This window comes from Lissotriton helveticus, chromosome 5_1, assembly GCF_964261635.1.
Source record: "Lissotriton helveticus chromosome 5_1, aLisHel1.1, whole genome shotgun sequence".
In the NCBI taxonomy this organism is placed as follows: domain Eukaryota; kingdom Metazoa; phylum Chordata; class Amphibia; order Caudata; family Salamandridae; genus Lissotriton; species Lissotriton helveticus.
In genome coordinates this window covers 236,204,336-236,231,803 of record NC_136065.1, presented here as the reverse complement: position 1 = coordinate 236,231,803, position 27,468 = coordinate 236,204,336, and the positions used below count along the sequence as shown (strand labels likewise).

Sequence of the window (27,468 nt, the reverse complement as noted above, 5' to 3'; positions counted from 1 at the left end):
AATTTGATTTCATTGCAACTAATTAAACTAAGGGTTCACCATCATCGATAATGGGAAAGACTTCACGTTGAGGAGCACGGCAAGGCCAACCAATGCGCTGATTAGCTCAGATGAGGTCAGTGTTTTCTAGGGAACCCAAGTATTTTGTTCAAACCACAGTATGGGCTCTGAAGAAATTAGGCTTGCATTAAAAAGTCAATGAAGCTGCACATGAGAGTGTCTCTCGGAAAAATGCGCGAGTTGCTTGGCCCTTAGTAGCTCACTATGATTTTCACTGATCAGAAGTAGCTCTCACTGCAGAAAAGGTTGGAGACCCCTGATCTAAAGCTTCCTTGAGAGTGGAGTTTGTAGAAGATCTAAAAATTCCTCAAAATGATAGTCTACTTTGAGATTCAAAAAGGAGTCGGTTAGACTCCCAAGTAAAGACGGTAAACAGTATAATATAGAGTTGAGCAGCGTGGTGTGTAGTGTCATGGAGTGGCATACAATAGATTAGCAACAGAAAAGTGGAGGGGCGTAGAGTGGAATAGCGTGGAGTGGCATACAGTGTTTTATAGTGGAGTAGCACAGAGGGGAGTGTCTACATTGAAGCAGACGTACCGTGAAAGTGTGTGAAAGGATGAAAACGATATGTGACCATGATATACTTTATAATGAGTAAATGTTCATTTTTGGTAATATATATAAATAGTGTCAGTAGTGCTAAAGTTATAAGTTTTATAAAAACGTATTTATATATTGTTCCATGGTATGCCGTGTTTAGTTCACAGTATACCACGGTACATGTCGCTGAGAAGTCATTATGTGATTGACTAATGGCTGTGTTTACCAGTGGTAAATGGCAGCCATGTCGTTTTTATCACACTTTTGCTGTATTTTGCGTTTCTGGGGTCTCTGTTGTGCTGCGTTCTGGGTTTGGGTCTTACATATAGGTCATTTAATTAGGTTTTAATGTTGTTGACAACCTAGTACCACTTTATTTAAGTGGTAATAGGTTAGCATTTTTATCTATACAGTTCTAAATATTTTTATAGCAGTGGGGTGAACTGCATTTGTTTTTAAGTAGTGCAGTAATTTTTTGTGATTAAAGCGCTACTGCATACACTTTTTTGTACATATTGAAATATGTTAAATATAGGCATACACTTTAGCACAATATATTTGTAAATATATTTTCTTGAAGTATATTTTCAATGTATTCACGGTATTTTTTTTAAACATTTATTTGGCTAAGGCGCTGGTACCGCGAAACTTCGTCATTTTTTTTAATATATAGAAACTTATAAATATTTTTACCCACCATTTACAACTTTACTAAAGTAGTAATAGGTATAGGAAAATTACCAAACCTAATACTGAACTAGATCAGAAGGTGTAATGCAGAACAGAAGCAAACCCAACCTAAAAACATGGCTGACTTTAACTTTGTAAAGGCAGTTATTAGCCAATCACTTAATGCATTTTTATCACTAAGTACTGTAGTGCTACCGATAAATTTCTGGAAAATGCAGCAGCAACAGATATCACTAAATTGAAAAACCTTATAATTTAAGAAATGCTTAATCTGCTTACCTGCAATACCCAAATTAATCATCTGTGCTCCCTAATATCTAATGCTGACAAATTTTAACAAAATCTGAGTGGCTTTTTTCACGCTACACGAAATACAAAAGTCTATGGAAGAGGTGTGGCGCAGCGGCCAGGGCGACTGACGCTGGATGCTGGGGATCACGGTTCGATCCCCGGCTCCGGCGGCAGGGGTCTGCCCAGCACCATGTGACTCTGGGCAATAGCTCGCTTAATCTTCCCGACGGCCCCCAGCGACTTGACACCTACGGGTTATTGTTCGCGCTTTACATATACTGGACATTTATGTAAAATGCTTTGGATTTCAAGCTCGTTTTCGGACCGCCCTTCTTTCTTTGCACCCCCTGGTCCAAAGGCGATGACATTTTCAAAGAAATGGGTGCAACAGATCTGCAACATTTTGCGGACATTCGTCAAACGGTTGCAAAGTTAAAATACCCAAAATACCTATCTCTGGTGACTCGAACTATAACTACAGAGTGTCTATCACCAAATATACATTTATTTGTTTACTGGAAAAAAACAGTTAAAACTGCAATATGGTTCAGGCTCAACCCCGTAAAATCATTGAAATTCACCAGTTATGGTTATGAATGCACACAACAATTGCCATAACTTACAGTGCCCATTATTGTTCCTTGTTCGTTTTTTTGTTTGTTGCTGTGCTTTTGCAAAATTGCTGTTTTGTCCTTTGCCATAACCATAACTGGCAAATTTCAGTGATTTTAAGTGTTTCAGCCAGAACCATATCTCAGTTTTAACAGTTTTTTGTTGTTTATGTAGTGAACCTCAAATGTTTTTATGATGTTCTTAATTTACCACCCCTGTTGCGCAGCAGGTGTTGGGTGCAGGTTTTGACCTGTGGCCAGGCCTCGCACCCAACAAACCACAGACGGACAGCCCAGGCTATGCATAGTCAAAGGCTGTGCACATCGGCGGCTGGGGGCTAAGCCTGACCTGCAACCTGCGGGTGGGGTGGGAAAACCCTCTATTTATTTCCAACCCCCAATGCTCCTGACCCTCAGCAATAAGCAGCAGGAGTTGGCAACCAGCCCTGCACTCCATCTGTCTGAAGAAGCTGTCCACCCGTCTCACATCCTGTCTGCCATACTTTTTCTATATTTTCTTTTTGGGTGTTACATGCAAATCCTAATTTTTTTTTTACAAAATAGTGATTGAGTCCACTACCTAAATTGCCACTCATGATCTCCTTCTGTCTCTTTAGTTACTCACTTTTTTTGGCATCTTTTTTCTTTTAAAGTGCACCAGTTTTCCTCACATCTGGATTTCCCCAGCACTCTCCTCGGATCCTACAATCAGGCTGCCCCAGATGGCTGTGGCCAAACAGTGCCTATGGTCAAAGTATTTCAGAGCCTGACGACTAAAGCATAACTAAATGCCTCTGAAACAGGACCGGACTGGGAACAGCAACCAGCTCTGGCAGATTGCTGCTCGACTGGCCTTTTGGGGGTGGGGGGAGGTGGGGGGGGGGGAGTTTGTGGTGCTAGCAAGAAGCACCGCTCTTAAGCTCATAAGATCTAGAAGGCTTTCTACCTTTCAAAATATCCAGGAAGCGATCGCCCAAATGTGAGGTCTAACTACTGTGCCTAATGTTATACCGCTGTCTGCCTTACAAGATATAGCCTCTTCTGAAGTGACACACAATTCAGATGTATCTTGAAATTGTTATGAAGAGAAACCAAATCTAAACACAAGGAGATGATGGACGGAGCGCTGAAACTTTTTAGACGGTCACCCCCAGTCACAGATCTGGGTTAAATCCATCATCATTCTTTAGCTCACTTCACCAACCCAGTTCAGAAACCAAATGTTGCCATGTTATTCACACATTGTATTTGTAGAAGGGGCGAGTATTTCTTGAAGCCCAGTATGTGAAGGGATCTTGTGTTTAGATTTCTGATTCTGATCCTGGTCTCGCACATAGTTGTGTTCCAAAAACTGTACTGCAACCAAAACAATGGTTTTTTTTTTCATTGAGTAGTACAAGGTAAATTACAAATTTGTCAATCGACAATCAAGAAAAAATAGTCGAATTACATTAATCATTCAGCTCCTCCAATCCTAATGACTACACTCCTTAACAGTACAGGGTGATACCTGATTAAAGTGGAAATAAAATAGATTATATCCAATAGAGACAACAATTCAATTAATCCCTGACCCAAAACAAAAGATTTTTTTCATGTAAAGTGCAAAATATTGCTTTGAAACAACAATAAAGTACAGCATCCAAATAAAGTGCATTTGAAACATTCAAAAACCTATTGACACTAGATAGCCAATTCAGGTAAATATAGACTCTGTTCTAAAAGCCAGTTATTTAAAGGATCAACAAAGAGAATTTTAATTTTAGCTGTTGAAAGCCTTTCAAATTGCATAAATTTCGTTAAACTCTTATTTCTCAAGGCATATAAATATTCAAACATTGTAATTGGAGTAATTTTGGGAAGTCATTGTTTCATAGTAGGCAGCTCTTTAGACTTTCAATGCTGTAAAATCAGGGAGCGCGCAACTGATGTAGTAATAAAATAAAATATTGAACAAAGTTTGTGAGTATGTTTGTATTTCGCAAATATTCGATCCAGACTAAACCTGCTTCAGGTTGAATATTTACCCTTACTATTTTACATAAACCTTTAAAAACTGTGTGCCACCAATCGTGCAATGCCAGGCACAAAAACAATACAAAGCCAATTCCCCGAAGCATTGATTTGGCATAGGAAACATTGCCCTGACATTGCCGGATATATTTTGTGATGGTGCTGGGAGTGTAGTAAGCTAACCATCTTAGAAGGAATGCTATTATTTTAAAGTTTTCAGCCCGGAGAGCTTTATACCCCATATCAGAAATAACCTGCTATTCTCCTAGTGATATTCTACAATTCGTTTTTTAAATGTTGTTTTATCTAGAAAATTGGGAACCGACGATTAATTCAGATTTTGCCATAGAGTCCTAATCCCTTTGCCAACCACCAACAGTTTGCTCTTCACCAATTACGTCATCACTGTATGGGAGCCTTCACTCCTTACTTCATTTTTTTTCATTTTAAAAACTACTTATGTGTACAAAACTGAAGGAGAATGATTGATTTTCGTGACCCAGCTGGAGGTCTATATTTGTCCATGTTTGCCTCATTTAGTTAATAAGAAAGTCACACACTAAGAAAAACCCTTTGCCCTTCCATCTGTCCAATATTTTATTTGAAATAGCCAACCCCATATACTTACACTTCCCCAGCAGTGTAAATGCATGGCTTGTTGGAATCCGATATGACTTGAAAAGCAGTTTAGTGCAAGCTGTGTACTACTTTATATGTTGTGTATTTTGTGGGCTTGCAGTTTAAAAAAAGGCAATTCTATTCCAGATTTCTTTATAATCTCAATGAAAGAAATTGTCATAAAATTCAACTTTTGAGTAATTTGTGCGATATTTTCTAAAAAGAGTACCCCCTTTTTTTCATGTAATTGTAGGGTTGGCAATTGAACCCTGGGATGCTTATTATTCCATATGAATTTACTAAAAAGGGACACTGGAAATAAGAATAATGGTAGAATCATCATTTTTATAAGATAATCATGACCTATCAATTATAATGGAAGCAAGGTCCATCTATTTAATAAATCCTTAACTTTCTTCAGCATGGTCAATTGAGATGGAACAGATCTGAAAAAATGCAAGTTACAAAAATCCCCAAGTAGCAGACTAGTCGCAAAGGAACAAAATGTTGCTCTGAAGATTGAGGAGAAGTCGTTGTTTTCTGCATTAAACAATAAGACCTCTGATTTTGAATGATTGTTCTCATACCACCCTACTGAGGTAAATTCTTGTATTTTATCTAAAACTCACGGAATATAAATGTTTTCAGCTGTCAAATAGAGAATAATGTTGTCCACAAAGAGCTTTAATTTAGACATCTGCTCCAGTGGTGGGGTGATAAATAAATCGTTATGCAAATTGACTGTAGAGGTAAGTGAAGGAGGTAAGCAAGACCTGTGACATTGGGCAACCCTGACCGGTGCCCTTTCTAATTGCCACCGAGCCTATCTTATTCGAATTGTTCACTGTACTTGCCTCTGCGTCTTTGTAGGTATTCTGGAGCATTGCTAAAAGTTACCACAGGAAGTAAGCCTTTCTAATATCCCAAAAATAGTACCTCCCAGTTCATTAAGTCAAAAGCCTTTTTGGGGGAGGAGCCTAGCTCGCGGCCGTAATGGTCGCCCTTTAGCTCGGCTCCCGCAGCCCTCCGTCCTGCTTGCCTATCCTGTCTTCTATCCTGTCCGGGGACGACACATTTTTGGGGCATTGGAAACATAACGGCTTGTTTGTACTTACCATCCGACCCCGGGGTCTCTGGGTTTGCAGTGGCTCCGGAGTTGTGGCCTCTGAGAGATCGGGGCCTCTGCGAGACTTGGACCGGGACCTGGCCGGTGGGATCCGACGGCTCTCGGCCCCGGCCGAGAGCGAGAACCAGTGTTGGGAGCCGATGTGCGAAGATCCCGGCGATCCTGACCCGGGCCTGCCCGGGTGGCCGCACGGCCGACGTGGGTGAGAGGCCCGGGGACCTGAGTCTGTGAAGGGGTCTCTCCCCGCCGCTGCTTTGTCCGACGGCCCTGGTCCTCGGGGCCCGGACTCCGCTTGATTGGGGCACCGGTGCTGGTGCTGGCGGAGACCCGTCTTGGGCGGATATCCTTTTGGCATCGAGGCCGCCCTTGCTGGGACCCCCGGAGCTTGTAAAGCCCTACATTTGAGAACGGTTCTTTCCGGGGGTCTTGGTGAGCGGCGATTGGGCTGATTCACGAAATGGCGGCCGACCCTCTGAAACGAGAATCACCCTGTGGCGGCGGGCCCGTGTTGCCTATTGGTGTGGGGAGCGGATCTGGTGGACGTGAGCCGACGGTCAGAGATATCCTGGAAGCCCTGAGATCCCTACACGCCTCCCTGGCCCTGGGCGTCTCGGTGGGGACGCCACGATCTGCCGCCATTTTGGGCGGCCATTTCCTCTTGTCGCCCTCTTGTTTCGAAGACTTCATTGCCTCGCCCCCCTCGATTGACTTGAGTGTCTCCGCCACTGATCGAAGATCGTGTAGTGTGTCGGTGACTTTGGGGCGCCCTGCTTTTTAAGGTTCGGACCCCGGGGACTTGGATGCTGTACTGCGACCCTGTTCGACATTGTTGCCTGAAACTATTGATGGACTGCCTCCTGTGCCTGCTTCGATGACTTTGCCTGTGTCTATAATTGGGGCCACCTCGCCCGCTCCAGTGGCGCAACTGAACTCCTGTTTTTCATTGCTCGTGCTGCGATATTTGATGCATCGATACTTTCTATTTGGACTATTGCTCCCTCGTGGATCTATCTACCCCCCAAGTAACTATGCTAGTCACCATCCCACTCGATTATATGCTGATTTCGTATTTAGTATGTGGTTTTACATTGCCATGTGGTGGGTGGGGTTTGTCGCTCGAAAGGGTTGGGGGTGAAATGTACGACTTCCGTTTGATTCCCGGTATACGATTTCGTAGCATAATTGTTTTTAATCGTAGAAAGGTGGGAGGTCCCCTTCTCCTACTGTTTTGTGGCGCGTGATGGGGTGTCGTCCTGGTCTGTTTTTGACTGTGCTTGTCTGGTTGGGCGGAGGGCTGCGGCCGCCCGTTCGGATTATTATGGTTATTCTGCTCCTCCCTCCTGTCTTCTTTTCTCCGCTTTTCTTGCCTTTTTGTCTCTTTCTTCTTTCTTACTTCTCGCTATATTTCGGGTTCTGGTTTAGGGCGACAGGCACGCTGTTTGAAGGGTGGGCCATAGCCTTCTACAGGGGTGCAGGGTGGGACAGGTGGGTTGGGCTCTATTTTTTGTTTGTCTTCTGGTTCTATGGCCCTTTTGTATCTCTTTTTCGTGAGGCCGCATCTGTCCCGACCTCCTATGGTGTGTTTCGGGTGGGGGGTGTGGCGTCGTTAATCCTCCTGCTCTGTTTCGGCTGTCTTTCTCCCCGATCGCCATACCCCCACTTGGGCCGCTACTCCTTTTGTCTCCTGTCTTCCCGCCACGGGGGGCCTGTGTCGGCGTGTCTTCTTCCTTTCGTTTTTCATATTTTCTTATTTTCTTTTTATTGTTTTATTTTGTCTTCCCTCCATTTTCCTTTCCCTTCCTCTTCCCCTTCCCCACTTCGTCCCCCCCCTTTGTTTTTCCTTCCTGTGTCCCAGAGGTTATTATGACGGGCTGGTTTTGATGCATTGTTTTTCCGATCCCTCTGTTCTGGCTTGGTAGTGTCTTGGGTGGCGGGCATGTTACGAGGATAATGCTCAGGGGCTGATTGTGTCTCACGTATCCTGATTTTCTTGACTGCATTGTGTTGTCCCCCCGATATTTTGCCCCCATGCCCCCTTATTAATGTTGAGGTTGGTTTGGGATATCGGATGCCTCCGTATTGAAAGTGAGCCTGTCATGTGTCTTCTCCCCATATTATAAAATTAAGCCTTATTTACTCCTGTGTTTTAGCCCTTTGGTTTCTGTATCTCTTTTCCCCTTCTGTGATTGTACGGCCTCTGCTTTGTATTGATTGATTATGTAATATTTGCCTGGTGACTCCTGATTATTTTGCACATTGCGGCCGGCCGGCTTGGTTGTAGGCCTCGACTTGTCTCACCTTTTGATGTCTATAAAGGTTTTCAAAAAAAAAAAAAAAGCCTTTTTGGTGTCCATTTTTGCCACTTTTACTTCACTGATTGGAAAAAAAAGTCAATAGCCTGGACTAAATAATTTGTGTTTACAACTATGGAACTGGGTGGTTTTTAACCATTCCGGTACTTGTGGATGAACTTTAGACCAATAGGTGTCATATGTGCTGCAAGTAAGAATTTAAGGGACTAATTGGTTGATGTGAATTTACATTTTTTCGAATTAAGAATTCAGCCCTAATTGTTTCTGTCAGGGAATCTTTTAAAGCGACCTTTAGGGGATGAGTGATTGCTTATAAATCTAAAATAATTAAAGAACGCTCTAGAAAAAGACTCGAGCTACAAAGGGCTCTATATGTGGCTGTAGAGGTTTCAGTTATAGATCCGAGTCAACAAGGTAAAAAAAATGATCAAACACTCTCCAAAGAATCTCGGAATATTAGGGACGACTTCTAGCAGAAGATACAGGTAATGATAGAATGTTTTAGCAAAGCACATATGAGGAGAGCCAACAAATTGATAAACTCCTCACGTGGTCGTTTAAAATTACAAAGAATGGCAATACAATCCTGATGATCCTTAATCCTGCAACTAAAATGCAGTAATCTAATACACAAGAAATTAGTTATATTTTTCTCCAATGTTATAAGGATCTCCATCAAATAATAAATCAGTTTACTGAGCCTGGCAGGAGCAGTATCTTAGCTCTCTAGAGCTTCCCAAATTGACGAAAGTGCAAAAGAAAAGTCTCCACGACCACTAAGGGTGAATGGTCACTAAAATCAGTAATGTGGGAATGATGGTATCACCACAGAACTATACAAGGACTTCTCTGTGGAATTGATGCTCTTTTTAACAGAGTTATTAAATCAAATGACAATGGGAATTGATATTCACAGTTTTTTACCTAAGCAATAGTAGTTGGTTTTCTTTAAAAAAAAAAATTAATAAAGTTGATAATAAAACATTTTAGTCAACCCTCCCTACAGCCTATACATTTCCCTTACTTTCTTTGTATTAGCCTTACCCCTTTTTCACACCTGCATTCTCATAACTTTTTTAAGATTTATTTTTGCCTACTGATTTCATCATCAACAAACTTTATTCAGCTTTAAAAATAAAACCATAAAAGTGAAACAACCTACTATTTACCATCATTTAGGTTACAAATTAACAAAAGTGATCAAATCCAGATAATCAAAACACAGAATAAAAATACCTGATTTACAATACAAATATTAATTGCAGCTTGTCTTAAGTCTGATGATGACCCATAAAAAGTTAAGAGTGTGCAAAACGGTTTCACTAGAGAGAAGTTGTAAAAAGGTAAAAGCTGGTCTCACTCTCCTAAACCACATTTTTTTTTTTTAAAAGGGAATGATAAATGACTTTCTGGGTATAATATAAAAAGTACAAACATTAAAATTGCATCATGTCCTGAGGAGACTCTCCGTCGCAGCCACAGGGCATGAGGCACTGGCCTCTATGGGAGCCTTTGGGTGTGCCAATAAGTAGTGAAAGAGGTCGAGCCGGAACCTCGTCAATAAAAAACAGTCATAAATACTTTTAAGCCCTAGAAGGTAAGGCTCGGTAGTAGGCACAGTTTTCAATACAACATACTTACGCACACTAGGTTTACACAGCTCTTTACCCTCTCTATCACAATGACGTGTTCCTAAAAAAACCTTCCCTGGCACAAACGAGGTCATTTTTTCGAATACCCTCAGGGTTCGTGTAAAGATCTACTCTTCCTAACCTGGCGAGGCTAACTCTTCTGTACGGTAGCCAGCGGATACTCGAGGCATGATCAAGAGAGAGACAATCCCGTATGATGTTTTTACTAAGTGGATTCTCTTGCTTAGACCAAATCTTACATCCCTGGCACATCCCTCCCCACCCCCCTCTTGATGTCAAACTAGCGGGACACTTTCAAGTCCTTTGAGTAACGTACAACTGCGCTGGAATCTCGATGAAGATCCCTCAAAAAACTAATTATATTATTGTCAATACCGATGGATGACATCAACTGCCATAGCTTGGACCTGTTCACACAGTCGAAGGCTGAGGACAGGTCCATGAATGCTAGGTATATTGGGCAGGCACGGGCCACTGTATACTTGTTCAGGACAAGATACAAATTTAGACACTGCTCCAAAGTGGATCGACGGATTTAATTGCCCTGCAATTTTTTTTTTCCTCTGGGTAATTAAAGTAATAAAAATGCAACAATCCTGTATGCTCCCCTAGCTTCCATTGCTTTCAGTGCCCTGAAGCTGCATTAGGGTAGTGTGAGCTTACGACAAGCGTGAATAGCTGAATAGATCTCATCAGTGCTAACATGTGCAGTGGATCTTCATAGACAGGGGAGCTGTTGGGATCACCGTTTCTCTCTTTCACAAAGAGAAATAGAAACACATGGATCATGTAGAAATTGTGTTTTTGCCTTAACTGGCAACTCTATTGGGAATCATCTGACTGTGTGTGGCACACAAGTAATTTTACATTTTTTATTTCAGGACTTCACTCATCAGCGCTGCTCAACTCATGGCTGAGAACAATCCTACCTGCAACACAACAGGTGAAAGAATTTCTTCTTCCTTTTGAATGGAAGGCATTGTTAAATTTTCTTTTGGGCAAAAATATGTGGCACATGGATGAGTCCTTAATTTTTCACTTTGAAAATTATAGAGTAAAACAGAGTGATTTTACCTGAGATTTGATCTAGTTTCATATGACGGTGAAAGAAAATGACTTCACACTATTTCTTATATTGGTTAACAAGAAAGATGTTGCACATTTTATTTACTATTGTTTCCTGAACATGCTCTCTATCATCAGGTCCTTTCTCTCCCTTTATATCATATAACTTGTTTTTTAATTCTGCTATGTTATCCCAGTCACTCGTGTTTATGGAGCCTGTTTTTTTCACCTTCACATTTTCTTTACAGTGAAAAAACGTTACATCAGTCAAGGATAATACCTTTGTGCACAACACACATTTTTGGTGAAAGTGGTTTGTCCCACCCATTCCCACGTGAGGCAGGATGGTGAAGCTTCTTCATTCCAACATAATTAAGATATATTTTTGATGTTATACAAATCCTATATGTATACAATTTGTCCTAATTAAGCAATAATGACTAAATATCACATTTCATATGCATGCCCTATGTTTAACACTGAGATGGTTCTAAAAGGAATTGGGCTTCCTTATTCACCAGCTCTGAAGAAGCACACTCAATTACTTGTAAAACACATCTATTTCGCCTATACCATTTCAAGCAAGAAGATGAAAAAAATTAAATAGCAGTACATAACATCTAGGAAACTTGTTTAGTATTGGGTGAAACTTGTATACACTGCCAGAATGAAGCAGCCAACAGTCAGTTTGTTATACACGAGAATAGAAATCAGCTGAGATCTTCATGTGTATACTGTGCAAAAATCAGGCTGACATACACAGAAATGCAAAAATAATAAAAATGTACATTGTTACAGTGTGTGGGGGTTGTGTGAATTTAGACTCGCCCTTTGACTTTAGTGTAAGGTCATGAGTCCTAAAAGCAGATTTCAATTCCTGGATTGGGGAGGAGGGAGATGGCTGAAGTAAGAGAGTTACAGTGGATAGGAGCTAATTGGTAGAAGGAGTGGAATGTTGATTCAGCACAGGGTGATTTGGGTAAGACCAGGACATTCTGGTTGGCAGATCACAAGCTGTAGTGATGGTTTTATCACGTAAGGGTGGAAGAAATGTAATTAGATATTCAGTCTTGAATAGCTTTAGATGCAAGTGTTAACAACTTGTAAACAGCTCTGTGTTTTGGTACCAACAAGCCTGCCTGGGGGCAAAAGGAACAGATGTGAGTGTGCATAAAAGAATATAAAATGTTCTTGGGGCAAACTTTAAGACCTTATCCACTGGGGCAAATTAGTAATGCTCGGGGCATAAGACAGACAGAATAATCCAGTATGCTGAGTACAGGAAAACGAATGCTTGAGCTGTGTGAAATGGGATGTGTATTCAGTACTTGGTACCGAGCTGTGGTAGCTTTGGTAAATATGGACGCTTCGAATCTCATTGGATTGAAATGAACTTTGAAATTTTTGGCACAGGAGGTGAATGTCAGGATGTAAGCCGGGCACTAGATGAGAAATGATAAAGAGACTGGTGCAGTAGTGGAAAGCAAGCGATATCTGTTTTAGAAAAATTCAACATGAGTGATCGTAGTGCCTTCCAGTGACTAATATGTGTGCGACAATCCTGTATGCGTTATTGGAAGAGGGTTGGGAAGGAGAGAAACCAAAGGAGGTGCTGATATCCTGAAGGGGTGGTGTGAAGGAAATCAGCACTTCTTGACTGAGCTGTGAAGAATGGCTACTGGTTGATCAGCGGGCGAGAATAACTTAAAGAATTAAGGGCCCAAATTAAGATCTGGTGATCAGCCATGTAAAACACATTAGAAATAATGGGAGTATGAGGATGGATGGTATATAATTGTAATGGGCTACGGTTAGGAAGCTGATAAACAGTGTGAGCTACCTGAGTGACTTGCACAGCAGGGATATTGAAGGGGATTTTGATTTTGTTTTTCTTTTCATTGATTGATATATTTTAAACACGTAATAAATGTTGAACGCTTATGAGAAGGAATGGAAGATTGGAGTTGTTGAACAATTGTTTATTCCAACTGTCTTACTATTGTAAACGATGCCCTCGTTTCGGCTACTAGTTTTAAAACCATCTCCTCCTCCTGCTGTCCCTAGTATAGTACTATTCGCATACTTACTTGCAAGGTTTACCAATGCCTTTGCTTATGATGATGTTTAGTTCCTACTACATCACTGTTATTGATTTTGCTGATGTTAATTTCAAATGTTCATATCCAAATGAGGTTGGCTATTTTTACAGCAGAGGAGACTGGGACCTCTGAAACATCAAATAAACAAAAAGTTTACCTCTTCTGCCTAGATTTAAGAAAAATTATCAGATCAATGTGGGCCTTTACATCACATAGACTCATTATTGGTTTCGCAAGGTTGTTTTTTTCCTAATGTACACAAAGGAGTGTGCTAGCACTATTTAACAAACTTGTGAAAAAAACCTGTGTATTTGGTCAAAATGTATTATATATATAATTCTTGAAAATAAATTTGTCAACAATCGGTGGTGAATAGAGAAAGAGAGGGGAGAGATGTCCTTCACCGGTGTGGATGATCAAAATGAGTGACATGTAAATGTTTAATATACAATTTACCACATTTGTTCTTGTTAATGAATTTACAACAAGACATTAAGTGCAGCAAGATAAAACATCAGTTCAGTGACTCACAACACTTAAGTATAATGAGAACAAATGATTGGATCCCCACTATAAATGTAGTTAGTCGCGAGTGAGATGGTAAAGTTAAGCTTTAGGGTCAGCCCTAGTTGTTAAACAGTAAGTTAACCATATGGTGTTGCTAGTTCATGGTCCTTAAAGGTCCTACTTGCCTTGACATCTGTATGTTGACACTTTCCATCCTTAATAATGTGGGTGTCTCCTTGGAACAGGGACTGGTTAGTTGGGGCTGGGGTAACACAAAGGGACAAAAATATTGTACAAATGTGGACACTGCTGAGGAGAGTGGATAAGGCGACAAAAGAAAACATACCTAATACGGTAAAATACTCAATTTTAAGTGTCTGTGTCTGCTCTTCTGTGGGGGGAAGGTAAGACATTTAGGAAAGTGGGAACACGTATCTGTGGGGGGAAAAGGTAAGGCATTTAGGAAAGTTGGAATACGTGTAACTCCAAAGTGGGCTAAAGAGAACCCACTTTTTGCTTAGGCTTACCTGATGTAACAATAGTGCAGGTCATTCAGTAAGCGATGCGACCCTTGCGGGGCATGTCCTACGTCAGTTATTATAGGCAATGTCTGTGACCGCTACACAGGGAAAGTGTCCGTGTGAGGCAGGGCAGCGATGCTTAAGTCTCGTCGTGTTTGGGGCGTTGGATTTAGGAATGGGTTATGGTGCGAGTTACATGCATGCAAGGTGTCACTGTGGGAATGATGGAATATTTAGTGAAGGCTTTTGCGAAGGCCCAGCGTGCGTGCTGGGCGGGAATACTGGGTTTTGTGGTAGTACTGATGGGAAGCACCACAACTTGGGATGTTTTATTGGCATTAGAATTGACAGCTTGGAAACCTAAAGAAAGTATTGCCGTAAACCCATAATGCAAATAGCTGTATATACATGGTCTAGCAATATACGTGCAAGCTTGGGCACAGTTCAGTAGTGGCTGATACCGGACTCCGGTGGTGAGGCGGGAATATGGGGGTAGGAGTGATGAAAAAAGTTTTTAAAAACACCTGTGATGGCCAGCCACCACCTCTCCCCCCCGTCCTCTTCTTCCTGTCTCTAGTCTGCAGCAAGATGCAGGAAGTAACAAGAAGCACCCTGCCAGCCTCCCAATAGCCAATCTCAACAAGGCAGCGTTGTGATTGGTCTGAGCTACATGGATCGGCGCTCAGCCAGGAAATGGGAGCCTGGGCATGTTGTCCACGCAGGCTGTAATGCAGCCTGGATGGAGATGATGTTATGTGCACTTAGAAGAGGGCACACCACTCTTCCCCATGCTCCTCTGTAGTCAGGGCAGCACTGCCCCAAAAGCTGATGTAGCAGTAGGAAACATAAAATAATAATAACACAAGTTATTATCATTTTATGTTTCCTTTACTTAACTTCTGTGAAGCAGTGGGGCGATGCGCCTCTGCCCTAGCGGAGGAGCCACCACTGGCACAGTCCACGCTCGTTCATAGTTTAGCGGTGGTTTTGTAGAAAATTTGAATGTTACCAGCTGCTACTGGATTAGAAATTTAAATTCTTTTTTATTTATTTCATTTTACAAGTTTTATATAGCGCTGACTAGACCCAGGGGTATCAGAGTGCTTCACAGGAACAATGTAGCGGAACTGACATAAAACATTTGTAGAGTGCAATAACAAACAGCACAATTAGAACTACAAACATGCATTTACAATGCAATGGTTTCGCCTTTTGAAAAGTTTGAGCTATTGGCATTGTAAATGACAACATTTTTATTTATGTGTTTGTTTTGAAAATAAATAAATAAATGGCATTGTCATTTACAATGCCAATAGCTTCAGAAAGCTTAAAAAAGGCAAGAGTGAACGTCGTGCAGGGCCAAAACACAATTATGCTCAACATAAACTCCTAAATAATTTGTTGCATGCAAATAATAGGAAAACTAAAACCGAATCATGCTGCACACTTACAAAAAAAAAAATCTATATTGGCATTATTAAAACACTAGTTCGATTTCTGAACTCTAAACGTTATACATAAACGCAATAACATCAATGCATCACTGCACCAAAACCTATAAATAAGGCCCATAAATCATGCCATGTCTTCTACTATAAAGTCCTATGTTTGGGGTAAGAAACTCAAAGTATACATTATACCAAGGGATAAATATTCATCTAGGGCCCTTAATACAAATTTTAGGTAAAATCAAGGGGCATATTGAGCAATATGGCGTAATTGCATATCTTCGGAAATTTCATAACAGGTGCAACATGAGTTTATCAAAAGTATGTCAGATTATGCCAGCAGAACAAAAATGTTATCTCGGCCTACTACAAAGCGGCCAGTGACTGTGTGATAGTGAAACAAAAGAGCAAGATGTACATCGGCTCAAAATCAACTTCAAATTTAAAAAGTGCAACACATGTAAAATCAAATGAGTTGATGCATCATACACATTCTTGATTAATTATGTACACGTTTAATACATTCTATTTTAATATGAGTGAAAAGTCTTACGCTGTAAAAGCAATCTTCTTTGAAACTTTTGCAACTAAAAAGGTCATACGAACCATGGTTCTTTTGAGGACATTTAAAACAGTTTGTGTCACACTTAAACAATAATGTGGGAATATATGTTTGAAAGGGGAAAACAATGACATTGTTACACATCTAGCCCTTGATGCATCATTTATGACCGCTTTCTTCTGAAATGGGAAACATACCAAGACTCACAGATCGCTGATGCTAATTAAAACATTGATGAAAGCATGGGGTGTACCGAAGATCAGACCAGAGAACCTATACTGTAAATGTATTTCTGATTTTAAGCAGGGCTTCATCTGTCTCTTGATGACTCGAGGCGAGGGGGGATTTAGGAGGCAGGAATGGATTATTTTTCCATTAGTCAAGACTTTCAGCACTGCAGTACGACATGATGGGCAATAAGTACAGAATTTGATAAGTAAAGAGCTCCACCGTGGATATGTGCTACTTACTAGGGAGGAATACATCATCCCCACTTACATACAAATGTTACCGAGCAAGTTCGTAGGGCAGGGGGACAGTATTCTAAACAGCGATAGGAGCTACGCAGTTAAGAATAGGGTCACATAACAAAACAAAAGGTGGCATTGGCATCTTAATGAAAAGCAAAGGGGGTAGTGTAAAGACACTATCCTGGAATGTTTAAACATTTGGGAATAAAAGTAAAAGGAGGATATCTAACCCCCGAACTCCAAGACACCACAAGAGAAAGACTGGGAACGCTCAGCAGTCCCAACTGTAGGAGGAGACTTTAACTTAGTCATGAGCACAAACGTAGACAGGACAGGGAGTTCACCAAAGGAGACAGATATGCCTGGCTAAGTCCGAAGAGGCTCTAGGCCTATTCAATGTATGGAGGGAGATGCATCAGGATGACGGACAATATTCACCCTATTCGAAAGCGCATAATTCATTTTCAAGATTAGACTATGTATTAACTCCCAAGATCGATTACTCAGGCCTCAAAGATTCAGAATTCCTCAAGGAATTTATCAGACCACTCACCATTACTGAGAAGAGTGGAACCTAAAAAAGAGAAAATTAGTTGGGGGGGGGGGGGTAGAGGCGGCGGGATTAGATGTCTGGGAGAAATAGGGAAAACTAGAGGGCTTGTTGATAGACAGAAAATTGACAGAAAATGGGGGCTAAGTCCAATCAACCCTCTCGACATGGGAAACATTTTAGAGAGTACTACAGGAAGGCAATATCAAGAAGAGAATGGAATAACAAGCATTTACAAGTGGGCAGACGCCCTGATGCGGCAACTCCTCTCTGTTGGCGACCTCCCGCCACTCCGGCCCAGAGGCCCGCACAGCCGCCACCGGAGTAGCTGCATGACCCCCCTTCCCCTCCGGCGGACACCAGCCCAAATACGGCCGTGGGGTGCCGGTAGGAGAGGGGGGGTGGGGAGGGGGGGGCAGAGGATCGGGTGCAAGCAAGCTCCGCACTGCTTGGTGCCGGTAAGAGAGGGGGGGGCAGAGGATCGGGTGCAAGCAAGCTCCGCACTGCTTGGTGCCGGTAGGAGAGAGGGGGGGGGTGCAGACTCACCGCGATAGCAGCTCCGGCCAGCAATGTCCCGACGGCCGATTTTGATGCTGTGGAGACTCTGGTGTTCCGCGGCTGTGTGGTTTGTGCCTCTCAGCAGTAAGAAGGGAGCCATAAGGATGCCGCCTAAGACAGTTTCCTGATGAGAACGGAACATCTCGAGCATCCTCTCAGCCCCAGCTCCATAAAAAAATGGCGGCCGCAAACATCAGGCAAAAAAAAAAATAAAAAGTAAACACCCACAATGGGCCCACCTCTTCGTGACGGCAAAAAAGGGGCGGGATGAGTAAAAATGTCAGGAACGCCCACGAATCTGCTCCGGCAATGACGGACAGATCTCTGTTCCAATGGCTAGCCTCCATTTATTGAGCTAGCCAATGGAACAGAGAGGCGGAACAAAGCCACACAGTGTAAGACATAAGATTTCGCCTTCGCAAAACGCTGCTTGCGCAGCTGTTCGCCAGGCAAAACCTAAAAAAGGAAAATCCAGGGGCTATTAACAGATCGACAATGCATGAGCTTCTTCGATCAGTGAATACATAGGTAAAGGTGGGAGAGTAGGGAAAAGAAAAAGGGAAGGGTCAGGAGTTTAGGAAGCGGAGAGTGTGGATAGGGATAAGCTCCAGTAGTGAAGGTAGAGGGAACAGGTCAGTGGAGCGGAGAAGGATTAAGGGCCCCAATATTTGTTGAGGAGATGTAGCTTTAGGTTCTTTTTGAAGCTGGGGTAGGAGGGGTTGCAACGCAGTTGTTTCGGGAGGGTGTTCCAGATATTGGGGGCATTACTGGAGAAGGAGCGAGATTGAGTGCGTTTCTTATGGAACAGGGGCGTGACTAGAACGAGAGCGTTGGTACTTCTCGTTGGATGGGAGCAGCCAGCTTTGTGGAGTTTATGAGTGAGGTACAACGGGATGTTTTGATGCAGTACTTTATGTGTATCGCATGCAACCTTTTATTTATTTTTTATTTTTTTTTGAAAACCTTTATTCATGCATATTGGTAAATACACAGCTGTTTTCACCTACATCCTGCGGGCTGCAGGCCGGCAGCACCATTATACATTAGGGATGTTCTGTCTGACACAGCAAGCCGCCTACAACCCGTAAGGGCCGGCCGCGTTGAGAATTCTAGGGAGCCATGTTAGGAAGCATTACATAATGTTGAAGAGATCGACAATTAGAACAATGAATGCGTGAGGTTTTCATGTTATGGGTTTTTGTTGCAATTTAAAAGAACAACTATCAACTACAACTTAAGAACATGGTCCTATAACCTGGTGAGTTTGGTATGTCTGAACATTCCCCCAAGTACCCACACTGTCGGGCGGTGAGGCGAGAGAGGGAGCTCCCCGAGCCCAAGAACGAGTCCGCCATGAGTGCAGCATCACGTCCCGGAGGGCATCCCCCCGACGCCCCAATGACCAGCGTGGAAGCGTACATTCTGGGTATATGAGGGGTTGGGGGATGCGTGTTGGAAGCTAAGTAGCCAGGGGATCTGGCTTGGTCATGGGCATGCCCGCTTATTCTGCACGTGTCGGACGCCACAGGTGAAGTCTGTATGGCGTCTGAACCATGTGGGATGTCGCGGTATGCTGCGGAGTCAACTTATGGATAAGGAGATAAATGTGAGCAGTCCGCACCGTGTAGGCACGACGGCCCTATGGTAAATGACCCAAGTGAGCCAATAGGCTCAGGTAGCTCACATTATCACATGTAGTGTATGTAATCTGTAAGGGGAGCTTGTGACGCCAGCGCTGCGCTTTAGGTTTGAGGTGTTATATGTGATGTTGTTGGGATGTCTCCCTGATCCGGCGCGTCTGTATCCGGGGGTGTAGCAGTTGGAAGGCGCAGGAGGTATGCCGTGAGCGGACTCCATATGTCCTTGGGCCTTGAGTTATGGGGCAGGAGTTCTGCATAGTTGTGGAGTTGGTCTTGCCATGTGGACATCGTAGAGAGCCAGCATTTGAATTTCGGTGCTCGTCCGCGCCCCCAGCGGCATGCCACCTGGCGTTTCGCCAATAGCATGCCCAGAGCAAAAAATTTGCGGTGGGACTGTAAATCAGGGCACGCCTGCCCCAGCAGTGCAACCCCTGGGCAAGGAGGCACAGCAATCCCTACCATGTCTGACATGGCTTCGAATACCTCCTCCCAGTATTTCGCCACCCCCCCGGCATGTCCATGCTAAATGGAAGAAGTCAGCACCCTCCGCGCCACAGCGCACGCATTTGTCATCCTCCCGGAGGCGGAAACGGTGCAACCTAGCAGGGGTGTAGTAGAGTCTGTGTAAGAACTTATAGTGGATAAGCCTCAGTCGAGCGTTGCCCGTTACTGCACTGGTGTGTGTGCAGCTCTCCTCCCACTGTTCATCCGACATTTGGGCGTCAAGGTCACGGTCCCAATCATGTCTTGCTCTAAGGGAGGGTGGGGATGGCGACGCCTGGGTGTGTTTGTAGAGCATAGAGACTATATGCTTCGGCGTGTCTGTTTGGAGTAGAGCATGGAGGGGTGGGGTCGTGTCCGGTTCGTCTGGGAAGGAAGGGGTTATTGCCCTCACATTCTGCCGCAATCGAACATACAGAAAGGTATCCATCACGGATGGAGGACCCACGCCGAAGAATTGTGCCGACGTTCGGAAAGTGCCTTGAATATATAGGTCACCCCACGTGTGTAGTGCCAGCCTTGTGAGCATTTTACGGCCTATGTCCTCGCAGGCGATGCGGAGTCGCGGATCATGCGCCAGTGTCATCAGGGGTGAGTATAAAAATTGAGAGCCCAGTGACGTTGCTAAGCGCCTCCAGGCAAGCACCGTACAGTCCACAGTGGTGGGATCCCGATCCGTGACTTTAGAGTCCATGTAGAGGTAGCCCGCAGGCCGAGCTGGCCTCATAAAGCCATCCTCGACAGCCAGGTGTGCCATGAAGGGAGGGGGATGCAGCCAGTACGAAGCAAAGTGAGCTTGCGCGCAGTCATAGTACCTTCTGAAATTGGGAACATCAAATCCCCCTGATGATAAGGAAGCATTAGTGTTTTCATACTTAACCGAGGTTGCTTACCACCCCATATCAGCCTCGACATTTGTGAGGTAAGGGAGCGGAAAAAATGAGGGCCGGGATTGTATGGGATGTTAGTGAAAAGGTACAGCAGCTTAGGTAACACCACCATCTTGATCAGGGAGATGCGTCCCGCCATCGACAGTGGCAGATGAATCCATCTGGTGACTTTCTCGGTCAGCTTGTCTAGGGCCGTGCCATAGTTAGCTCTGATAAGAGTGTCACGGTGCCTAGTCACGGTGATACCTAAATATTTGACTTCCTCCGCCTCCCAAATCAAGGGGTAGTCCAGGAGGAATTGCGTGGTGATGTCAGTGAGAGGAAATAGGGCAGATTTCGACCAGTTAATTTGTATACCGGCAAAGCCGCCAAATTTAGTGATCTCGCGCAATAGGGGATTGAGGTTTTCCCCGGGATTGTGCACGTAAAGGGTCACATCATCAGCATACAGCGCAATGAGTAGTTGCCTTTCCGGGTATATAAGGGAGCGGTGGTTATGGTGTTGACGCAGTTTGGCAGCTAGAGGTTCTATGGCTAGCGCGAACAAGACTGGGGACAGTGGACACCCTTGTCGTGTGCCGCGATGTATTCCGAAGGGGGGGGAGCGGGAGCCATTAAGCAGCACCGAAGCAGTCGGTTGGCAATATAGTAGGCGAATCCAATCTAAGAAACTGAAAGGGAACCCCATTCTTTCCAGTAGCGCCAGTAGATAATCCCACTCCAGCGAATCAAAAGCCTTGGTGGCATCTAAAAAAACAGCGGCTGCTTCGCATCTGGGGGTGATGTCCTGTATGACTGCTTGGAGTGTGCGCAGATTATGAGATGTAGCGCGGTTGGGGACAAAGCCCGCCTGATCCGGTAAGACTAAGCGTTCCATTAGCAGATTTAGGCGCGTTGCGAGCACTTTCGCTAGTATCTTTATGTCAGAGTTCAATAGGGAAAGGGGTCTGTATGAGTCGCAAGACTCCGGTGGTTTGCCTGGCTTCAAAAGTGATGTGATGAGGGCTTCGCGCATTGTGGTGGGTAGCATGCCCCGCTCTAAAGCTGCGTAGTAGACCTGTAGTAATATAGGGGCAAGGATGTGCATGTAGGCCTTATAGAAGTCAATTGGGAGCCCGTCCGAGCCCGGTGCCTTCCCCGATTTCATGGAAGCTATAGCGTCTGTAATTTCTTCCAGTTCCAGTGTATGGTGCAGGAATTTTTGTTGGGAGGGTCCCAACCACGCAAGCGCTGTGTCGTCTAGGTAGGCGTCAAGATTTATTGGGGCAGACCTTTGTGAAGTGTAGAGTGTAGAGTAATGGTCAGTCAGTATCTTAAGTTGTTCCGGAAAACGACAGTGGGGTGTACCCTGTTCATCTAATAAAGTGGTGACATAGTTATGGAATTTAGGGGGATTCGCCGCGAACGCCAGTGCTTTGCCCGGTCGATCACCTTCACCAAATCTACGGGCGCTATGTGGTTTCCCTAGGAACTTACATTCTTTCTCCGACAGTTCCGAGTATTCGTTGAGCTTCTCGCGAATTTGGGCCTGGACTGCAGGTGTATGAGTGGCACCGGCTAAATCTTTTTCGAGCCGCTGCAATTCTAGTTCCAGTTTACGTAACTCACCCCGAAGAGATTTAAGGACCCCACCACCTTTGGCGATACACCAGCCCCTGACAGTGACCTTAAAGGCTTCCCAAACTGTAGTGATGTCGGCCACCGAGTTTATGTTGCGTTCAAAGAATTCTGTGATGTCTTGTTCTATTTCTGCCTTGAAGGCCGAGTCAGTTAAGTGTGCAGGGTTAAAGCGCCAATTAAGGTAGGGAGAGACATCATGTGGGATTTGTAGTGCCAATAAAACTGGGGAGTGATCGGAGAAAGTGCGAGCAAGGTGGGTCGCCTTAACCACCCAGGTGGACAGGCCAGCCGTGCAGAAAATATAATCTAACCGCGCCCAGGTGGAGTGCACCGCTGAATAGTGAGTGCCCTGAGTACGCGCGGGGTGCATGTGTCTCCAGCCGTCGATCAGGCGGTAGTCTTCAACTAGAGTGGAGAGGGCTCGTTGAGTATGTGTGTAGTGAGACGTGTTTGGGTGGGATCTATCCAGGCCGGGACAAAGTGCAGTGTTGAAGTCTCCACCTAGTATAACATGTGTAATCCCCATCGATTGGATCTTACCCCACAATGTCAGGAGTGTGGATGGGTCATCTGTGTTGGGTCCATAGTAACATGCAAGCAGGACAGCGTGGGAGAAGAGTCTGCCCCACACCATACAGAACCTGCCCATCGAGTCCACATCGGAACCTTCAAGGGTAAAGCACACTCCTCGCCTAACTAATATCGTCACCCCCCTGGCATAATTTGAATATGAGGAAAACACCCTACTGGTGGCCCAGCGGGCCGCAAACAATGGAGACTACCTGACATCAAATGTGTTTCCTGGAGCATGGCGACAGAAACACCGTGCCTATCCAAGTAACTTAGAATCTGCCTTTTTTTCCGCGGGTTATTGAGCCCTCGGACATTCCACGAAATCAGCTGCAGTTGTTGGTGTGGTCGCGCATCAGTTACGTCACCCATCCCAGCAAGTGCAAAAATGTAAATTTAACGAGCATGCAGCAGTAATACATACAGTAAGCCAAATCATCTGTGCAAGTACCAATCCCCAATGTCGACCTCACCATGCGGTCTGGACCCACTTCAAAGTAGCGATATCCCTGACTATTATATAGTAGTATCCCATCCCACCCACGCCGGCCACCCCAACTTGCCGGGTACTGAGCGACCCTCCCCCCCCCCAACATCCTGCAATAACCATATGCAGTAAACCAACAGTCTCGAGTGTTCTCTTCCCTAAGGTATAAGAGAAAATTTAGGGGATCACCCGTTGGGAGAGTCAATCTAGGGGCGCCCGACCTGCCTCCCGCTTCGCAATTCCACCCAATAGACCTCGGAGAGCCTCCGGGTCAGTCTTGGGATGGAGGCGGGTTGCCGAGCTCAGTTCATTATATAGACCGGTACATCAAAAAGTCTTTAAAGATACCTCACCAGGAGTGGAGCGTCCAAAGCAGCGCCGCGGAGGTAGTCGGGACGTTGGCCTTTTGCGCGTCTTCCAACAGTTTGTCTTGTTGGTCCATTGACGATGGTGACCTGGAGCGGCGTTCAGTGTCGTCGTCCTTGGCTCGATCTCGCTTTTGTTGTTTTAGAAAGTCTTCAACTTGTTGAGGATTTGCAAAGATGTGATGTTTGCCACGATGGGAGACTTTTAATTTTGCAGGGTAGAGCATGGCGTAGGGCAGTTCCAGAGTTTGCAGTTTCTTTTTCACCGCGGTGAATTTGCGTCTAGCTTCCTGCACTGTGGGGGTAAAATCCGGGAAAAAGGAGAGGGTGGCATTGCCGTAGGTCACGGTGCCCAGTTCTCGGGCTCGGCGGAGCACTGCGTCTCGATCCCTGTAGTTTAAGAAACGTGCTATTATGGTTCTGGGTGTGGCCCCCGGGGGGGGTCGGGCATTGAGAGATCTATGTGCCCGTTCAACTATAAGGTGTGGGGAAAAGGAGTCTTTGCCAAACAGTTCGATAACTAACTCTTCAACGAAGGGCTCCATCTTCCCAGTGTTCGTCGTTTCCGCCAGGCCCAGAATACGAACGTTGTTTCTTCGGGACCTGGCCTCCAAGTCCTCATTCTTTTCTGCGATGATTTTGAGGAGTCTGTCCATTTGGGAGACTTGCCGACCAGTAGATGTGGCCCCGTCCTCCAGCCCCGATATCCTGTCTTCTGTTTCCTTGATGCGTGCGTCATGCTGATCGATTTTCGCCACGATCCCATCCATGCGGGAGTTCATGTTGTCGATTTTTGCATCAATGCTGGAGAGGCTCTGTTTCATGCCTAGGAGTAGGGTCTTCCAGTCCACGTCCGGTGGTGGAGACGCGGTGGGACTGTCATCTGGTTCCGGCATTGTTTTGGCCGTTTTCCGGGCTTCGAACGGGATCTTGGACTGTTTGGTGTCGCTCCGACCCATTGCGAGCCTCGGTGTCCTGGATGCTGCTATTGTGAGGCCGTGGGAGCGCCCAGATCAACAGTCTGCCCCAGCCGAGGTGGCTGGTGTGGTATATTGCTCTGTGAAGGGCGAAGAGTTGGAGGGAGCGGGCCAGCGAGATTGCGAATCCGGGAGCCACTATCTATGAGGGCCCTGTAGTGCAGGCTAGCGTAGGGCAGAGGGGGGCCCCGCTTGGGTACCCTGTCCGTCCGATCCCCACCACCGCCGGACGCCCCCCCCCCCCGTCTCGTCGCCCGCAAACCGGGCCGTGCAGCGTTGTGGATACAGCAAAGTAGAGCACGCGCCTAATGGGTCCCGCAATGGCGCCGAGCCGCTCTGTCACCAGGAGGGGGGAGACGCTGAGGAGAGAAGTTATGTCCCTCGGTGCCCCAGTCCACTAGGGAGATTTCAAGCCACCACCAGACTCCGTCGTCTTAGGGATTAGGAGGCTCCACAGGCCAGCAAGAGGATGATGGGCCAGTCCCCCGGGGCAGTAGAGAAGGAACCCGGGCCCGGCAAACGACTCCAGCGGCAACGTCTGTTTTTGCGCCCGCTCTCGGCCCCCCTGCAGGCTCTCGTGGTCAAAGGCAGCCACCGGCCGCCTAGTTGCGTCTCGAGGCGCTTGTCAGCGTCAGTGCGTGTCCCCCAAGCGGAGTGTCCTCTGTTGCGCCGCGACTATTTTTTTTCTTCCCGTTTTAAAAAAGAAAAGGGCGCCAAACTGCAACGATGTGGCGGTGGGGGGGGGGGAGTGCAAGAGGGGCCACAGGGAGCGGCGCTGTGCCGAGGCTTCTCACCTCCGCCGGGCAGCACCCCGGAAGGCAGTCCGGTGTCCGGCAGCCGGCGGGTCCGCAGCCGCAGTCAGGCCTCAGACCCCGAGGTCGCGTAGCTCGCCTCCCCCGGAGTGCAGCACCGTAGCGGAGCGCGAGTCGCCGCCTGCCAGTTCGGGGGTCAGTATCTCCGGTCTCGGACGTCTGCAAGGGCGAGGCTCAGCACCGGAACACTCAGCGCGCTGAGACGGACGTCCCCCTGGTGCGGGCAGGTAGTTTCTCCGGTCAGGATGGCATTGATTGTAGGTTTTTGGGCTCAGCTAGGCGAGAGCCTCACGATAGTGCGGCCATCTTGGTCCGGCGCCACCTAGCGCCCCCTATCGCATGCAACCTTGTAAGAGGATCTGCCTTCGATGGATAGCCATTTGAGGGCTTTCAGGATAGGGGAGATGTGGTCAAAGCGTTTGCAGCCCGAGATTAGTCTGGCAGCTAGTTTTTTTTTAATTCTTTTATTTTATTGAGTTTTCAAATACATAGCAAAGGAATAAAAACAAAAATCAATACATCTCTAAAAGGGATGGACAAAACAAGAAACAACAGAAAACAAATGCAAATCACTAGTATCACAATCAATGGATCAAATAAACAATAATGATACAGAGGGCATTGGGGGGCAATGAAAGGGCGGGTGAGGAGAAGCATCTCAAGGGAGGAAGCAACTCAGGGGGTGAGAAGGCAATATTTCACAAAGTGTTTTGCAGAGTGCCTGTCTACCGCATAGAACCTTTACAGTAAGTTAACAGCCTAAGGGGGGATCAGGGTCTACAGCAAAATCACAACATTGCAAGAATGGGCTGTAAACAACCCCTAACATGAATTAGTCATCAGAAGCATCAGGGTTAGACATTTGAAGTGTACAGTATTTAGCAAAGAGACCCCAGAAACTTTTTGGGCGGTTACTCGAAGGCCTCATCTCATTGTAAACCTCTGATTGAGTATGACAATATAATATATACCGCTCCCATTCCGCCAGGGTGGGCAATGATCCTCCCATCCATCTCATCGCCAGTCTACGCTTAGCCAGGAGGAGGCCAAAAGCAACCAATTTGCGCATAACCTTCTTAAGAGGTTTTGTATAACCTAACATAGCCATCAAAGGATCTGGGGACAAAGGAGATCCCACTATGTTGCTAAGTTTATGAAAGATCGTAGCCCAATATTGTGCTACTGGGGGGCAGAGCCAAGCCAAATGGAAAAAAAACCTGCTTGGGGGGCACCACAGCACTCACAGTCTTCAGTATCCCGTAATCCAAACCGGAACAGACGCAAGGGGGAATGATGCACTCTATTTAGGTATTTATAATGGGCAAGCCGGTGCCAGCCGTTTATAGAAATGACAGTACAATCGTAGAGCCAGACATCGTCCGTGATGGGGGTGTCAATGTCAAATTGCCAAGCCTGACGAGCCTTGTTTAGAGAGAGTACCTTTGTGGCGAGAGCCGAGGTGTACAATATGGAGATCAATTTGCTCGGGCTCTGGGCACATAAAAGTAGAGTCAAAGCCGGAATGTCTAAGGGTTCCTGTAGCTCCTCACCCAGGACTGCCTGCCAGGCATGACGAGTTCTAAAGAAATGAAATTTAGTCAGTGCCGAGTGTTCGACAGTAGTGCCCGCCACCTCCTCCCATGTGCACACCCGCCCCCCTCGAAAGAGATCCCCCATAGTCTGTATATGTAGCTTGTAAGGAGAGTCAAGGGTCCCCCTGTCCGAACTGGTCATAAACCATTGGCACCACTCAACCCGCAATCGGGGGGAATAGAGCTGTGCACCATCGTACATATCGAGGAGCGCATTCCACACGTGGGCGACGGAGTTGATTGAATCGAGAATGTAACATCTGCGCGAAGGGGCCTGTGTGAGAAAATGTGGCAGTGAATGCAGGGCAGCAGCAACCC

The 27,468-nt window shown here is 45.5% G+C and overlaps 1 protein-coding gene across 2 annotated transcripts in view; it reads left to right on the top strand.

The window, feature by feature from the left end:
* Positions 1-27,468, top strand: part of EXD3 (exonuclease 3'-5' domain containing 3) — a 2,383,304-nt gene that overhangs the window by 433,207 nt on the left and 1,922,629 nt on the right. For both annotated transcript variants that reach the window (XM_078642091.1, XM_078642090.1), the window contains exon 3: positions 10,798-10,859. In XM_078642091.1, the coding sequence (XP_078498217.1) occupies positions 10,826-10,859 (34 nt within the window). In that variant the 5' untranslated portion in view covers positions 10,798-10,825. The remainder of the gene's footprint in view (positions 1-10,797; positions 10,860-27,468) is intronic.